This window comes from Juglans regia, chromosome 3 (genome assembly GCF_001411555.2).
Source record: "Juglans regia cultivar Chandler chromosome 3, Walnut 2.0, whole genome shotgun sequence".
In the NCBI taxonomy this organism is placed as follows: domain Eukaryota; kingdom Viridiplantae; phylum Streptophyta; class Magnoliopsida; order Fagales; family Juglandaceae; genus Juglans; species Juglans regia.
This window is the reverse complement of record NC_049903.1, coordinates 16,920,811-16,939,235: the sequence shown is the minus strand read 5'-3', so window position 1 is coordinate 16,939,235 and position 18,425 is coordinate 16,920,811. Positions and strand designations below refer to the sequence as shown.

General features: G+C 38.5%; 1 protein-coding gene across 1 annotated transcript; it reads right to left on the bottom strand.

Annotated features, from left to right (window-relative positions):
- Nucleotides 1–1,189: 1,189 nt before the first annotated feature.
- LOC109014721 (gamma-soluble NSF attachment protein-like) lies at nucleotides 1,190–18,046 on the bottom strand. Its single transcript, XM_035687964.1, has 9 exons — nucleotides 17,906–18,046; nucleotides 8,568–8,635; nucleotides 8,346–8,430; nucleotides 8,078–8,236; nucleotides 7,119–7,256; nucleotides 6,102–6,180; nucleotides 5,155–5,234; nucleotides 2,836–2,965; nucleotides 1,190–1,579 (listed from the first exon to the last, which is right to left on the bottom strand). The coding sequence occupies exons 1-9, from the start codon at nucleotides 17,950–17,952 to the stop codon at nucleotides 1,478–1,480; spliced, it is 888 nt and encodes a 295-aa protein (XP_035543857.1). The 5' UTR covers nucleotides 17,953–18,046; the 3' UTR covers nucleotides 1,190–1,477.
- Between the last annotated feature and the right edge of the window lie 379 nt (nucleotides 18,047–18,425).

Below are 18,425 nucleotides of genomic sequence, written 5' to 3'. Positions count from 1 at the left end.
AAATTCAACATACTTGACAATTTATAAACAGAGATTCCTTAAAAATAAAATACATAAAAGAGGGGAAATTCAAAAGATAAAATGAACCATCATATTCTGTGGTCATTATACTTGGACAAGTATAGCTCATAAGAACAATTCGAAAGTCAAAACTGCAAGGGATGCTAAGAAAGTGGGCACTAAACGACAGCTTTAAATGTTGGGCTTGGCACTGGAGTTTCAATTGTTGCACAAAAGAAATGGCCACCAACATCATTGACAGTGCAAAGAGTTCCATCTCTAAGAAGGAAACCAATTTTAGAACTTTTCACGACCACCTAATTAGATTTGTTTTGTTTGGAGTAGCATCAACGACAATCAGCTAATAAACTTATATGCTGAGATAGTATCTTAGAAAGCCAACTAGCTCTAAGGTATAACCAAACTTCAGAAAATAAAAGGCGTTAATTGACAGAAAGTGCAAGAGACAACAAATGAAGTTTATGGGAAGTGCAAAACAGGAAAGTGCAAGAGACAATGAAGTGGTAATATATTGGTAGAAGTTGACGAAAGTACAAAAGACGATAAATGCAAAAGGTGAATAATAAAGTGGTCATAAACAATAAAAGTGTCCGAGAAATATTATAGATACAAAAAGATTATATAAAAATAAATCTATAAATTGATGTGACTTTATCCGATCTATAAGATTTACTTTACAACAAAAATAACTTTACAATCTGACGTACTGCATAAAATCACGTTAATTTGTAAATTTACTTTTATGTAATCTCTCTAAATTACCTTGTGAGGTAATAGATTGTAAATTTACAATCTGCCTAAAGTATTTCTAGAAATACAAATGCATTTGTATTATAATTCAAGAATAATAGAATAATTAAAAATAAAATTAAAATAGATAGATGTCAAGTTGACACAATATTTTACATAGACGATAATTCAGCTTTTATATATTGGAATAGGTTTTGAAAAATGCTCCATTTATTGTTGCACTATACATCGTATCATTTCATGGAAATTGACAATTGAGTCTTCGTACTATCACCTTTTTGTAATTCCTTAGTCTAAGGATAAAATTATTTGTACCAATTAGAGGATCATGAGGTGAAATATTCTAACTGTTTATAAATCCCAAAGTTTCACTGTCATTTCCTATATACGTTTGCTGAGCTCCAAAAATAACTGCAACTAAGGTAACTTGCCAACGAGTGTGCTACTTTAAGGTAAGGAAAACTAAAAGATACAGAAGGTTGCGACTGCAACCATCGTTGTTTTTATGCTAGTTTGGCAATGAGCCGACGTTTATATTTCCGTTTCCTTGATGTGCTTTTGACCCTGGTACTGGCCGCGCACATTCCCCCCCCCCCCAAAAAAAAAAAAAAAATGTATATATATATATATATATAAACACTGCACAATGTAAAGAGTGGCATCGAAATGCATACACAAACTAGGTACACCCGCGATCTTTGAGAGGTCAAGTGAGGTCATTTTCGTCCAGTGGCTCTTGCTCTTCCGCATCATCAGTCTTCAGTGCACTCACTTCTCCCGTAGGCAGTTTCCTTGCAAGCCTGATGATCTGAGACATTCCACCTCAGTTAAATGCATGCAAACTAAAGCATATTTGCCAAAATCTCATTATTACCATGATAATACTAGTAATTAATTGGAATTGAAATCTCCTAGAGTTCTCTACCCAAACTCCATGGAAAAGTTTGCAGAGACAAAAGAAAATGTATGAGGCTCACAACTTTTAATACTAAAGACTCACACGGACAAAATTAAATTATGTGAGGCCAGCAAACTGTCTCTATCTTTCTCTAATTCTCCTGTCATGTCTTTAAAGCAGGAATGTTGGCAGATCTTTAAGGGAAAAAAATGCTAAAGAAAAGTTGTCCTGAATTTTAAGTGGGAAATTTAATTTTAGTAAACTTCCTTTGTTAATCTCAGCTAGTAAATAACAGCAAAGCCAATTGTAAATAACAGCATTAATAAACACAAATCCTATCTTATCAGGGTTGTGACTTGTGAGTTGTGACAAGCTTGAAACAGAGAAAAGCTGTCTCCTTTCACTAATCCTAGCCAACCCTTAACCTTTGTTTCTCTTGAATTTTGTAATTTTCATGGCCCCACTAATGTTTTAGATGCTATCTCTAAAAACCCATTTGTTACTCTCTTTCATAACTTTGTCCCCCACCCCCCCTCTTTTTTGCTGGGGAGAGGGGGCAGGGGGATCAGGGGTGGTGTTAGATGAAGGTATACAAACTCTTGTGACTTAATGGATCTACCTAGAGGAAATGGTGTGTTTTCAGGTTGAGGCACATTAAAGCACATGAGGTCTATGTATTAAGTGAAGCTAAGTGAAGTACATATCTAAACTCATTTGCATAACATTTCAGCTTTGCAATATGCAATGATGCAATTAACCAAATTTTAAAGTAAGATAACTAGGAACGAAGTCAAGGTACTGAAAAATTCAATTTGCAAGTTTGTTTATTGGCATACCAAACACACCACTGATGTGGAAGCTTGCGACATCAGCTAACATAAAAAAATATATTTATTGACATGGTTCTACACTGAATGTGTATTTTTTTTTTTTTTTTTGATAAGTAAGAAGTAAATATTATATATATGAATGAAATAGGCATAGCCCATGTACACACTACACAGGAAGTATACAGAATACACTAAATGTGTATTTACACACCAGCTTGTAAATAGTAGAACCCTAAGGTACCTCACATTACCGGTTAAATATCTTTAATTCACGTAGCAGGATGGTCAAGGAAAAGTTGAACAAAAAAAAGGCTACCGCAGAATTGAAATTCTTACCACATGGTCAAGATTAGAAATAGTGCTTGACTGAGCCAGCCGTTTGATTTCTTCAATGTCACCTTCTGAATAAGCAGACAGAAGCTTACTAGCACAACGTCCCTGGTCACTTCTCAAAAACACGTCGATCCTATGGAGGGCCAAAAGCTGCAAGTCAGATCAGAAGAATCCTTTGGGTGGAAACTCATAGTAGAAAAAGTGTGGATTTGTTATATCTCTAGTTGAGGGTTTTGGTTCAGGGTTGATCGAGGAGACCCGGAGCATATATACCACCAGAGAAGGTCATTTTCTTTCTCAATTGTTCATCAATCCCGGAAGTTTGGAGCAAGTTTTTGTTAATTTGATTTTGATTTAAACAAAGGCTATGCACAGCCAGTTGAAGAACAATCCAAAGGCAAAACGTTAAAACAACAATATTTGGGTCCATATATCCCCCGTGGTTTTTCCTTTCCCAATCCTTTAAATAAAATAAATGGAATCTGTAACTGGATTTTTTGACAGTAACTACAGATGATCAGAGCCAGTGATCATTTTAGAATCATCATAGAATGTAGCCAGGAGATACAAATATTTGAACTGGAAATAGAACAATAAGTAAAGTGATGAATCTGAATGTAACAAAAATTACCCCAAGCTAGCACTCATTTTGCAGAGAAATGTGTGAATGTAACAAGAAAAATTCTAGATGCAGTCCCAGATTGAGGCTTGGGTGCGCACGAATTAATGAAACGGCTCGTTTCATCTCAAAAACGAGTCGTTTCATCCCAAATGCATCCTCTCCCTCAGTCCCTCTCCCTCCCCAAATTCCCCTGCGCGAATTAGGTCTCTCTCCCTCTCTCTCTCTCTCCAACGCGTCGTCTTGTGCAATTTTAGTTTCCTTCCATACAAACTTACTTCACTCAACGCTAGTTAGTGCAGAGACAAAAGATGAAGATGAAAATTTCTCGTCTTGGTTTCCAGCTATGGCTTCTTGGACTCTTTTCCAGGGGATTTTTGTCACGGGACCCCGCTGCGATACAGCTGTGTTCTTATTCTTGGGTAGGTTTTCCGTTTTCGGTCTCCCGAGTAAAGAGCCAGGGGGCCTCGGGTTGCTGCTGCCTGGACCTTTGGAAACCAAAGTCTCTGACATGAGTATTAATGATAATCGTTCACTTATTCTTGGGAAAACGTTCGCTTTTTGGCTTCTGGACTTAGTATTTTGTTGTTTGGTGATGAATTTCTTTTTTTCTGGTTGACGGGTTGAACAAGTTTTCACTTAGTTTGAGGGGGTTGGTGGTTTGGATGGTATATTCGAATGATGAGGTTTTGACGCAGTTTTCTTGCAATTGGTTGTTCATTTATTCGAAAGTTTGTTTGCTAAGTAGGCTTTGATCTTGTGAGTTGGCATGAAGAAAGAAAATAAATATTCTATCTTGCAAAGTAAGGACTCCATCTTTTCTGGACTACCGATTTATTGTTTTCCTGAAACAGTTGTATCTTTTAAAGTTTACTTGACTGCTGTTCACTTATGAAGGGTCTCTATTGTATTGGATGAGCTGTGAAACACGAGAAAGCTGAACTCTTCCTTCCCTCAATGTACACTATATTGAAAAACTTGGATCTTCTCCGTGCCCGGACCATCACATTTACTGAAGTTCTAGAAAACTCAGTTGAAGCCTGAAAGTAAAGATGAAATAATAAGTTAAGAACCTCTTCAGGCCGAATGAGGCGAATTGCTGGAGGGAGGGAAGGAAGAAAGCTGGATCTGATCATTTGAGCTTAGGGGCCTTTTTGACATTTCGCTATAATTTAAAGAGTAAATTACTATTTAAGTACATTCGTCCGCAAGCAAGCCTCAATTCAGGACTGTACCTAGCAGTTCTCATGTAACAAAAATGTGTTTTCACTTTACCCCCTAAAATTACCACTCCTTTTGCAACATGGCCATCAAACTACATACGTTTTCACTTCATCCCAAGCTACCATTCATTTAGCAATTTGCCTCCTCTGAGAACCAAACGTTAAGATTGTGTCACATCACCTATTTTTTATTATCATAATGGCCAAATCTTAACAAAGGGATATATATTTTATTTATGTTCAAATTAGAGGGCTATGTGATAACTTTGTTAGTTTGGGTGTGCAAACAGAGTGGCAGTTTGAGAAGTCAAATGTGTTATTGCCTAAAAAAATATTCAACTATGTTTTGAGTACCATTAAGTATTGCGATCCCTAGTCAGTAGGTTTGAAAGCTAATTAGAGTATTTCAAGAAACTACTGATGCCAAAAAAACAATTTTCTACCAATGCCAGAAGTTGCTGCAAGAAAACCTATACTCACTGAGAACAGTCGTTATAGGACTTCTCTGCTTGCTTGAAGTCATGTGCATAAAGGTAAACAATAATTGCGCTAAGGTATGCCTGAAACCAACAAAGAGTGTCAGGGATTATTTCTACCAAAAGACTTTTTGAACATGACAAAATATAACTAGAAACATAGAGGCTAACTCTGGACGAAAGAGAGTATAATTTTCCAACTTTTAATTTGTAATTGAAAAACAACTACAGATTTCTTCGAAAATACTGTCTGGACATGACAAAGTAAACACAGTGTCAGGGATTATTTCTGCCAAAAGACATTTAGAACATGACAAAATATAACTAGAAACATAGAGGCTAACTCTGGACAAAAGAGAATATAATTTTCCAACTTTTAATTTGTAATTGAAAAAAAACTACATATTTATTCGAAAATACTGTTTGAACACGACAAAGTAGACACATAGACGCTAACTCTGGAAGAAATAGATTATAATTCTCCTAGTTTTAATTTGTAATTGAGAATTAACTACGAAGTTCAACATTCAAGACTGGTTGAAGTAAAGGATAATTGCACAAGAACAAAGATGCAGCCTAAAGTCATTCTTTGGGAGATCAAAACATATGGCGTAAACAGAATTTGCTAGGAGAGAAAGGATAATCTTTGGATGCACAGAAGGGGTGCAGAGCAGACGCTGCTCAAATGGAGCACTAAGGCATATGCATGCCCAACATTTCTTAGGGCATGCATGTTCTATAGAAGCAAAAGAGTCCACTTGCAACACAATCCTTAGTATCCAAGGAGCTAGATTAAAAGAAAATTTAAAAGGCAGGAATAAATGAAATGAAATTATTGAGGAAAGAAAGAGTTGTTCTTTCTCATAGTCAAGGGAAACAGCAGAAAGAAATCCTTGGGCACATAGTATCTGGATATAAAGAATAGAATATGACTCAAGTGTTCTTTCTCACCTTGCATTGGCTATTGGTAGCATTGCATTTATCAGCTGCAACGCCCCATCTCAATAGGAAAGCTGCAGCATCTGTGTATCTGAACGCAATGAAAGTAGTAATTAATACTAACCTCTAAAGTAGCACGTGAATTGACAGGCAAAATAACTCTTAGAGAAATTGATTTGAATCCTATAAGGCTATAAGATCTCAGTAACAATGCCCATTCTGGCAGACAACAGTAATACTAACACAGCCAGGTAATGTCTAAGTCACGAGTAGTACTTTTTCATTATTCATGCAAGAAGCCCTAGCGGTTGGCTAAGGGCCTTGTTCTTGGTGGTATGCTCCTTCTAGGTTTAAGGTTCAAATCCTTGGGTGCAAACAAATTCTAGGGGCCATGTCCTATTAGTGAAAAGTCAATCACTTACCTAATCTATGTGATGGGGATGTGCTGCTATATAGGTCCAGGGTTTAACCGGGTAAAAGACATGTTGCGTTTGCACAGTCTCCAGGATTCCAGCAATGTAAACTCAAGTTATATATAAATGTCAGAATATGACAAGAATGCAAAGTATCAGACACCTCAACTTCAAAGATACGCTTTGAGAACTCGTATTGATATCTGAAAAATGAACCTATTTCATTTCATCTTCACATACAACATAAGTTGCCAATTCCTACCCCTATAATAAAGAATAAATACAAATGTAACATCTAAAATAGGTGCACATTGAATTTTTGTTCTCTTTTCCGGTCTTCTAGTTTCCAAGAACTCAAATCTCAAGAGTGAAATGTCTGCCCTAAATAATAAATTTTTAGCACCTGTATGTACACATGAGACTTATCAAGATTCACAATCAGCGACAGTTTTGACAGTGTATCATAAGGAACACGTGTTAAACAGCAATTGGTGAGCCATCAACATTACAGTTTCTCACATGTGGACATGGCACAAGTTTCTACAAAACCCAAAAAGAAATTTTATCATGGTTTGAGTGTGTACATTAAAATTGTGTAAAGAGTACCAAAACTTACTTCTCAAGTTTTACATAAACACTTATTGCAGCACGATACAGATCAAAGGTCATTTGTTCCTTCCCATCCTCTTCAAGAATAGAACAAGCATCAGTGTAAAGCTGAATAGCTTCATCAGGCACAGCATCTTCAAGAGCACTGAAATAGAAAGTAATATCTCACTGTTTCCCAAGCCATAGTGAATGTAAAGATATAAAAAGAAACGGTGGAAAATGGAGACAAAAGACTTTAATAACTAGTCTATGTTTTTACATCATCTTGAGAAAGGAAGTACAAAAAAACAGAGATGAAAAAACAAGAAGACAAGCAAAAAAGAAATTCATACAAGACAAACAGATGGAAAAGAAATTCATATCCAGAAATTACGATTCAAGTCAGTGTCCATCAGCATAAGAGCCCTCAATATATTTATAGCACTCTTTGTACTCGGGCCCCTGCTGTTGATGTCAATGGCATGGCCCTTCATGATTTTCTTGTCTCTCCTGCGCCCTCTTAGCCAGGGCTCCCTATTATATATACTGGGCTAGACCTATTCTTTGAGCAATAAAGTTTTTTTATTTATCAAAAAAAAAAAAAGCCCTCAATATATTGGCAACGATGTTACAAGGTTTTCGTCAACCTTCATCCTCTATACACATCATGTAAGTGAATATCAACAGAATTTTGGAAAACAAAATGACCAATTTAATATTTGAAAGAAAGGATCATGGATTTTAAAAAAAGTTGACTTTGATATGTGAGGATAACTGCTAATTAAAATAACAGCCCCATTCACAATCTTGGATTTAAACAGAAAGATATAAAAGAAAATTGCACAAATCTTTTTCACAGGACTTCTAGAAACTGGGACAAGTTTTCAGTATCTAAGTAAAGAGATGTGGAGTGGTGCCTCCTTGAAATATGCTAAAATTAATAAGAAAATGCAATTCAAAAACCAAGAGAATGAAAATTAAGTTTACCGGGCACCCTTTGCAAGAGCATCAGATGCAGGTTGTGATCTCCCACAGACAATGTATAGCTCTGATGCCCTTCTATAGAAATCAGCAACTTCATTCCAATTTCCTAGTTCTTTTGCAAGATAAGCAGCAGACTCCATATGCCTAGCAGCATCCCAGGGTCTTATTCACTTGTAAAGGACATAAACAAGATAGAAATAAAGTGCATCCATAATATAAGATCAAATGACACCAAAGGATGGGCTATGATAGTCAACAAAAATGAGGATACGAAGAAAGCATTTCTTGTCCTTTTGAAGCTTTCTCATACGCTGTTTTTGCTTTCTCAGGGTCCTTGGCGATCCTAAAAGCATTAGCTACAGCAGAAAAAGTGTTTTTGTATCACTCCCAAACAAGAATGGTAACACAAATTATGTTTTATACTTCAAATAATCCATTGCACGTTATAACTTGTATATAATTTTAAAAATAAAATACATAAAGAATGACCTACCAGCCTGCTCATACAATTGAGTAGCAGTTCTCCAATCAGCACTCCACCTTGTAAGGCTGAGTTTTGTTCTGAGAAATGGAAAGTAAAGGCAATCGATAATAAAGCAGACAATTAAAATGGTTTTGCTTCATTACATGTAGCTCGCAATTCAAAATGAGAACTTATGAGCAGCAACAATTTTTATTATCCAAAGAGGACTATAATCTATGCATGATCAAAAGGGTATGCCATTAGGAGACAACTAATTCATGGACAACTTGGCCAAGTAGAATACAATAGTATTAGTTGTTTCCTCATTCTGATAGCTCATATGAACTTTATGTTGTTCAGCCAACTAGCTGTTCAAATGAGCAAGACCAGATAGCATTTTAGTGTCAAGTGCAGACCATAACTCGTGCATCACATGATAAGTAAAGAATCTCAGTAAGTACCAGTCAAGTATCCAAACTACAAACAAACAAGTTCGTTCTGGTACTTTGAGGGTCCAGGCCTCCGTAATGCACTCAAGGCAATTTTGAAAGGGAAAAACTGATAACTTTCACTAACATATGCGGAATAGTTAAAATACATGGACTCCAACTAATCTGATAAATAACTGACAACTTCTAACCCACTTCAAATAATAACAGACTTATCTCTTTGGGCCACTAAGCCCATTACTCCTAAAGACCAGGACCAACCCATAACAAACCCACATTAATTCTCAGTGGGGGAAGGCACTACTGGCACTCTTCCCATCTATTATTCGCCGATGACACTCTAATTTTTTGTGGCGCTTGACATGATGAAATCCGAGCCTTGAGGGCTCTTCTTTTATGCTTTGAAGCTGTATCAAGGTTGAAAGTGAACTTGGCCAAATCAGAACTACTGTCGGTGGGGGATGTTCCTAATATGGAGTGTATGGCTTACATTTTGGGATGCAAGATATCTCAACTGCCAATGAAATACATTGGCTTTCCGTTGGGTGCTATGTTCAAATCAATATCTATCTAGGATAATGTTCTAGAAAAAATGGAGAGGAAATTGGCTAGTCGGAAAATGATATATTTATCCAAAGGAGGGAGGGTCACCCTAATCAAAAGCACTCTTTCCAACTTACCAACTTATTTCCTATCACTATTCCCACTCCCCATCAAAGTGGCTCATCGCATGGAGAAACTTCAACGTGACTTCTTTTGGGGGAGGATCAATGATGAGTTCAAATCTCACTTGGTGAAATGGGCCAAAATCTGCTCTCCTATTCAAGAAGGAGGTTTAGGTATTCGGAACTTGCTGTTTTTCAGCAAAGCTTTGCTTGGCAAGTGGCTATGGAGATATCACAATGAGAGGGGGGCTTTGTGGAGAAGTGTCATTGAATTGAAGCATGGGGGGAACCATGGGGAGGATGGTGTGGTGTACCAAGGAGGTGAGTGGGCCTCATGGGGTGAGGGGGGCTTTGAGTGCTTGTTGATCAGTGCCTATCTTGAATTTCTGACTCACTAGATAAGCACGCCATTTTTTTACAGCCATCACTAGAGCAAGTAGCTCATTCTCGTAGGTTGAGAGGTGAAGATATTTTTCCCTTAGTCCTTGACTTAGATAGGCCAAAGGCTGTCCCTCCTGCCTAACCACAGCCCCAATCCCTTCCCCTGAGGCATCACATTCAATGACAAAAAAGGTCTTTGAAAAATCTGGAAGTCCTAGAATGAGTGGTGTAGCCAAAGCTTGCTTGAGTTTATTGAATGCTTCAGTAGCTGTATGATCCCAATGAAAACCATCCTTGCGTAGCAATGCTGTGAGAGGTGCAGTGATGCTTCGGTAATTTTTTATACATTTATGGTAGTATCCCATGAGTCCCTAGAAACCCCTTAGAGCTTTGATAAAGGTAGGAATTGGCCACTGTAGCATGCTGGAAATCTTGGTAGGATTGACTTGAACTCCATGTGAAGAAATAGCGTCCCAAATACTCTATCTCATAGCACCCTGTAACACCCCAATGGAAGGCCCAAACCACATAGCTCATACTCCAAAAGGACTAGTCAATGATACAATTGGAACCCTATTGGAACCTTATAAAGAGCAAGAACTTCTCATTCCCAATCAATGTGAGATCTCATACACCACTTACCATTATCCATATCATATGGAATATCACAATTTACCCCCCTTAAATTCCCGACGTCCTCGCCAGGCCTATCCATTATACGTGGCACGGCTCAAGTCCCACATTTCTAGTTGGGATAAGCTCTGATACCATTTGTAACACCCCAATGGAAGGCCCAAACCACATAGCTCATACTCCAAAATGACTAATCAATGATACAATTGGAGCCTCATTGGAACCTTATGAAGAGCAAGAACTTCTCATTCCCAAGCACTGTGGGATCCCATACACCACCTACCATTATCCATATCATATGGAGTATAACACACCCGAATTTACACCTAGTCATTTTGGCATATAATTGGTGCTGATGGAGTGGTTTAAGCACAATCTCTAAATGTAAGAGATGATCACTCATGCATTTGCTATAAATTAGGATATCATAAAAAAGACTAGGACAAATTTTTGCAAGTAGGGGCGAAAAACATTGATCATAAGGTTTTGGAAAGTTGAGGGGGCGTTAGTGAGGCCAAAAGGCATCACTAAAAATTCATAGTGGCCTTGGTGAGTTTGGAAGGCTGTTTTGGGCACATCTTTGGGATATACCTGAATTTGGTGATATCTCGATCAAAGACCTAGTTTAGAAAATATAGAAGCCCCACCCAATTCATGTAGGAGTTCATCAATGATAAGAATAGGATACTTATCTTCAATGGTCACTTGGTTGAGTGCTCGATAGTCGACACACATGCTTCAACTGCCGTTGGCCTTGCGTACTAAGAGCACCGGGGATGAGTACGGACTTTGACTGGGGCGAATGACCCCATTTTCCATCAGCTCTTTCACTATCCGTTCAATTTCTTCCTTTTGATAGTAGGTATAACGATAATGTCGGATACTACCCGGCTTGGCGCCATCCATTAGGGGAATGCACTGATCTTGGCTATGGTGTGGGGGAAAGTCCGCTAGGCTCCTTAAAAACCGAACTGGACTTCTCTACTAGTGGCTGTAATTCCATAGGAATGGTAGTGAAGAACTACCATGAGAAGCCTCCATTAGTTGTAAAACCAGCCCCTTCTGAGCCCCTTTAGACTGTAAATAAAAATTCTCAGCATCTTCTATGGCGATGTCCTTGTAACTGAATTGCTTTTTCGTGCCACATAAACTTCATAGTGAGTTTAGTAAAATCCCAAGGAATCGATTCCAACAAATAGAGCCAATCCACACCTAAGACAAGATCACATCCTGCCATGGGCAATGAATATAGGTGGGCATAAAAAGATTGACCTTGCAATTGAAAAGAGACTGCCTCACAACAGCCCAAACATAGTACCTGCTCTCCATTTGCCATCATTACTGTTAGATAGTGACTCCCGTTAGTGTAAAGATTTGCCCTTTTTGCCACATTCGGGTTGACAAAGCTATGTGTGTTTCCTATATCAATTAGGACAATCACTGATTGGTTTCGTAATACGCCCCACAATCGCATAGTCTGAGGAGAGGGTGTGCCCGAAATAGCATGGAAAGAGATGCCTAGCAATTCTCCTTCTTCAGTGGCTTCTTATAGTTCTCCCATCTCGGGTTCATTGGAAACCTCCTTAAAAACTTCTTCTTCCATCTTGCTCCAGCCCTTCCAATAAAAATAATTTGGTTGCTTGGCACCTGTCTCGAGGCCCATTTGTCGTCACAATAATAGCAAAGGCCACGATCCCGCCTTTCCTCCATCTGGGCAGAAGTGATACGTTGGATAGGGAGGTTTGATTTGGTATTCATGTTTAGGTTTGGTCATGGTGGGTGGTTCTGCGTTGGTGGCCCCAATAGGTGAGGGGGAGTAGTTAGGTTAGGTGCTGGAAGTCTAGGGAAACTATTTCTTGTAGGAACTTGAGTAATGGGTGTTGGTTGGGTGGTTTTTGGTTCTTGAATCTACACCACACCTCTTCCCCATATAGTTGGACTAGACCAAAAGCCGTAGGTAGTGTTGTGGGACGGAACATCGTAACCAAGATTCGAATGTCATCCCTCAATCCATTAAGGAAGATGCTAATTCGGAAATCCTCCGAAAGGTCTGAGATGCGGTTTGATAGGATTTCAAAATTGGTTTGATATTCTTCCACCATTGATATTTGCCTCAACTTAGTAAAATCAGCCACTAGATCATCAAAGGGTGTGGGTGCAAAACGTATTTGCAAAGCTTGCACAAACTCGGGCCAAGTGGAAATAGGATGAGAATCCAATAACCATTGGTACCAAGTTAAAGCCTTGCCGTCCATGTGGAATGAGCTAATTGAATCTTTTGATGGCCTGGGGTGCTGTATAGCTCTAATGTCATTCTAAAGGGACTCACAAGGGGCTGGTTTTACAACAAATGGAGGCCTCTCATGGTAGTTCTTCAACTACCATTCCTACGGAATTACAGCCACTAGTGGAGAAGTTTGGTTCGGCATTTAAGGAGCCTAGAGGATTTCCCCCACACTGTAGCCAAGATCACTGCATTTCCCTAATGGATGGCGCCAAGCTGGTTAGCATCCGGCCTTATCGTTATCCCTACTATCAAAAGGAAGAAACCACCCCAACACTAACCCCAAAATCATTGTCAAAAGATAATATTGGACGGTGACAACAACCCATAACTCCATTCAGCCAACATGGCCCCACCAACCCAAAACCACCCACCACGACCAAATCCAAACACTAACCCCAAAACCAACCTCACTATCCAGCATATTACTTCTACCCAGATGAAAGAAAGGCATGATCGAGGCATTTGCTATTATTGTGACAATAAAGGCATAGGTGTCGAGCACCTAAATTATTTTTGTTGGAAGGACTAGAACCGAAAGGAGAAGAGGAAATTTTTGAGAATGTTTCCAATGAACATGAGATGGGAAAAGTCCAAGAGCCAAGAGGCCACCAAGGAAGGAAAGTTGCCGGGAATCTCCCTTCATGCTATTTTGGACACACCATCCCCTCAGACTATGCGATTGTGGGGCGTAATATCTTACCAATTAGTGGTTGTCCTAATTAATAAGGGAAGCACACACAACTTTATCGATCTGAATGTGACAAAAAGGGCAAATCTTTACACTAACGGAAGTCACAACCTAACAGTAATGGTGGCAAATGGGGAGCGGGTACCATGTTTGGGCTGTTATGAGGTAGTCTCCTTTCAATTAAAAGGTCAGTCTTTTATGCACACTTATACTCACTGCCCTTGGCAGGATTTGACCTTATCTTAGGTGTGAATTGGCTCTATTTGTTTGGACTAATTCTTTGGGATTTTACTAAACTCACTATGAAATTTACTTGCCACGTGAAGGCAATTCAGCTCCAAGGACTTAGGCTTTGTTTGTTTTCAGAAAACATCTCATCTTATCTCATCTCATCTCATCTAATCATTACAACTTTTCCAACTTCCAATACAAAATAAAATAAACAATTCAACTTTTTCAAATCTCAAAACAAAAATAATATTAAAAAATATATTCTAACAATATTTTATTCAATTTTTTAACTTTAATCTCATCTCATCTCCAAAAACAAACGAGTCATTAGTCTTTCGGATCTCACAATGAAAGATGCTGAAAATTTTTACTTCCAATCTAAAGGGACTCACAAGGGGTTAGTTCTACAAAAAATGGAGACAATAGCAACACCTTCCTCCTCGGAAGTTCCCCAAGAGTTGCAGCCCTTAATTTCTAAGTCCAGCAGCCTTTTCCAAGAGCCTCAAGGGTGACCTCCCCATCGGAACCAAGATCATAAGATACCACTTAAGGAAGGTGCAGGCCTCGTTAGCACCTGACCTTACCGGTATCCTTATTACCAAAAGGAGGAGATCGAGAGACTTGTGAAGGACATGCTGGGCTGGACAAAGGGATCATCCATCCAAACATCAGGGACAAACAACCACAACAAAGCTACTCATCAAATGGTGTGGCACAAAAGAAGAAGAAGCTAGTTGGGAGGAGATTAGGGATTTCAGATCATGACTTGGGTACCTTGCAGACAAGGTCCTTGAAGAGGGGGGGTTTGTCTTGTCCCAAGCCACGCACCACACATCCTCATCGCCCAGTAATTAGAAGAAGCACATGGGGTGCACGTGTTCTTGTTATTTTTTCCTTAGGATATTTTCTTGTGTTCTGTTATGTTCCTCTGAGTCGTGGGCCATGTTGGCTGAATGGAGTCATGGGTTGTAGTTACTGGTTTGTAGTGGGCTCTATTGCCCGAGTCTTTAGGGGAAAATAGCAGTATTCTTAGTTGCTGGTTTGTAGGGTTGTGTTTAACAAAAAGTCAGTTAAGAGTCCTCTATTTATATGTAGCTGAATTATCTTATTGGATATCTGGAAAATTTGAATCCAATTGACCAGTGGAGGCTTGGTCCCTCGCAGCTTTGTTCTCACGTGGATATCACGCCCTCAACTTTCCAAAACCTTATGAATGATGTTTTTCGCCCCTACTTGTGACAATTTGTCCTAGTCTTTTTTGATGATATCCTAATTTATAGCAAATGCATGAGTAATCATCTCGTACATTTAGAGATTGTGCTTAAACTACTCCATCAGCACCAATTACATGCCAAAATGACTAAGCGCAAATTTGGGTGCTATAAGATAGAGTATGGAGATTATGCATTGGAAAGGGTGTTTCCAGCTTTATATCGTATTGCAGTTAATAAGGAGGTTTCTGTGGCGGGTGTGCGATTATTTGCTCATGGTTCGCATAAGTGGAATCTTCTGTTTAATAGAGATATTCATGATTGAGAATTATCTATGGTTTCAGATTTTTTCAGCTTGCTACATTCTTTAGGGTCTACTATGGCGCAACATGATAGCTTGAAATGGAGGTTCCAGGATCACAAGAAATTCACAGTAAATGCGTATTACAAAATTTTGATTTCACAGGATCACACCTCATTCCCTTGGAGGAACATTTGGAGGTCTCGAGTGCCCTCTAGAGTTGCTTTCTTTGTTTGGAATGCCGCCCTTGGGAAGATCTTGACCACGGACAATTTGAGGAAGAGAGGATGTGTTGTGCGGGATTGGTGTTACATGTGTAGAAAAAATGGAGAATTAGTAGATCATCTTTTACTGCATTGTGACGTAGCAAGAGGGTTGTGGGATGAGATTTTTCGACGGGTCGGTGTGGCTTGGGTAATGCCTAGGAGAGTGGTGGAGTTGATGGCTTGTTGGAGAAAATTGCAGGGCAGTCATCAAGTGGCAGCAGTTTGGAGAATGATTCCGTTGTGTATCATGTGGTGTATTTGGACGGAAAGGAATATGCGTTGCTTTGAAGACAAGGAACGAACAATGGTGGAGCTGAAGAATTATTTTCTGCATACTTTATTGCTTTGGTTTTCACCTATTGTATTAAATGGGGATGATATTCATGAATTCTTATCTTTAGTTCACCGCTCTTAGAATGTATTTAGGTGTTCAACTGTATACTTCCTGTGTACTAGGTACATGCCTATTTCATTCACATCAATAAAGTTTATCTCTTACTTATCAAAAAAAAAATATAAGAGTATTTGGGACATGTTATTTCTTCATAGGGAGTTCAAGTCAATCCTACCAAGATTTCCAGCATGTTACAGTTGCCAATTCCTACCTCTATCAAAGCTCTAAGGGGTTTTTTGGGACTCACAGGATATTACCGTAGATTTATAAAAAATTACGAAAGCATCGCCGCACCTCTCACTGCATTGCTATGCAAGGATGGTTTTCATTAGGATCATAAAGCTATTGAAGCATTCAATAAACTCAAGAAAGCTATGGCTACACCACCCGTTCTAAGACTTCCAGATTTTTCAAAGACATTTGTCATTGAATGTGATGCCTCAAGGGAAGGCATTGAGGTTGTGCTTATGCAGGAGGGACGGTGATCTTGGGACTTGTGGGTTATGGGCCCACCACGCTTCCGTTGCACACCCATAACCCACAGGTCCAAGGATCGAAACCTAGCTCTAATACCAACTATCACGTATCCAAACTAACAAACAAACAATTTTTGGTACTTCGAGGGTCTAGGCCACCATAATGCACTCAAGGACTCCAACTAATAACTTTCATTAACATATGCGGAATATTTAAAATACATGGACTCCAACTAATATGATAAATAACTGACAAATTCTAACCCACTTCAAATAATAACAGACTTATCTCTTTGGGCCACTAAGCACGTTACTCCTAAAGACCAAGACCAAGCCATAACAAACCCACATTTATTTAACTACTAGATAAGGATAAAATGGATAACATAACAGCTGGATTTCCTTCAGCAACTATCACCCAAGCGTGCGTCCTTTGAACACATTATGGCTTATGGAGAGGACATTCCGACCAGTTAAGTCCCACATGGGTCTGGGCCCTTACTCGAGCCCGAAGACTACCTCACTACCTAGAGCCCAACTCAGTATCAAGAGGATCCAGCCCACAGCCAATACCGACTGGATAACTATCCAATGGTGGCATGGAATCCAAATGGTTATCATTCAAATTTACTAAGAGATGAACCCTCATCTCCAGGTTTGAATTTGAATAACAGATATGTCCATTATTATTTAATAACAGAACGATTCTAAGGCTCTATATAAGAGAGGAAGCCATGTATGTAACAAGCATCTAATTCATTGGCATTAAAGAGCTATCCTAGTCATTGACTTAGGCATCGGAGAGGTTCCCTCAAACCCCCAAGCCGTCTTACTCTTTAGTTGCAGGTGATCGTGAGGCGGTGGCGGTGAAACACGTCCATAACAGCTTAAGTGATGCTTCTCCCAACCGTTGGATTTATTGGACCAATGTGTTTGGATCCACGTGTGGGTCATGACAGCACCATGGCAGATAAATACATGATATAGGAACAAAACCCTAAGCGATCGTTATTATCAAAATCAGCGAATTACAAAAGCATTTCCATTTAAAGCTGTAAGCATCAAAGCCATCCAAACAAAACGTCGAAACCAATGAAATACAAATAAATTGTGGCGCACTTTTCCAGAAGAACGTCGCAAGTTGCAAATATATGTGATAAATCAATGATTACATGGATTTTCTGCTTCAATCTACTCGGCGAAGGATTATTAAAAACAACGGAGAAATACTTTTCCAGCTGAATCAAAATCATAAAATCATCGAAACGTTTTTCGGTTTCTAATAGGAATTTATAGTTCCGTTAATGCTTCTGAACTAAAATCCGATCAAATGCAGACATATTCACAAGGTGTTGTGTAACTACGCATAGAGGGAGAGAGACTTACAGTTTATCAGCTTTGGTGATTAACTTCTCGGGATCGGAAGCGGACATGGTTGATTGCGGAGATTCTTCTACCCCGGGTCACTCTGAGTCGGTGGGTCTTTCTCCCCTTCTCAAGGATCAATGAAGAGCACGCAACAGCAAAGCAAACAACCTTTTTTCATCTGTAGATTAATTATTAGTAGTTATTTATTCTCCTCCAATTACAAAATTTCATTTAATTTACAATTAGTATTCACATTAAAATTCTAATGACAAGCGAAAATGATTTACATTGGGTACCCACGATATTTATAAAAGATTTATTATATTCTCCGATAGATCATATAATTCACATTATTTAAATGATAAGATTTGATTAATAAAATTTATTTTTAAAATTAAATTATATTATTTAAGTATTTTATTAAATATGTTCTATACATCAATTTAAAAATATAATTTTATTATTTTTATAAATTATTTTATAAAAATATTATTTATTGTAAATATAATTATATAAAGAGTCATAAAAAGGTCACGTC

What these genes read in the sequence shown, in the direction of transcription:
- LOC109014721 (XM_035687964.1), bottom strand. Translation starts at nt 17,952, where the DNA reads ATGTCCGCTTCCGATCCCGAGAAGTTAATCACCAAAGCTGATAAACT. An exon ending in TCAATTGTATGAGCAGGCTG is followed by an intron (nt 8,431 to 8,567) that starts GTAGGTCATTCT and finishes TTTCTGCTGTAG; the next exon opens with CTAATGCTTTTAGGATCGCC. An exon ending in GTTTATGTAAAACTTGAGAA is followed by an intron (nt 6,181 to 7,118) that starts GTAAGTTTTGGT and finishes CATTGCGTTCAG; the next exon opens with ATACACAGATGCTGCAGCTT.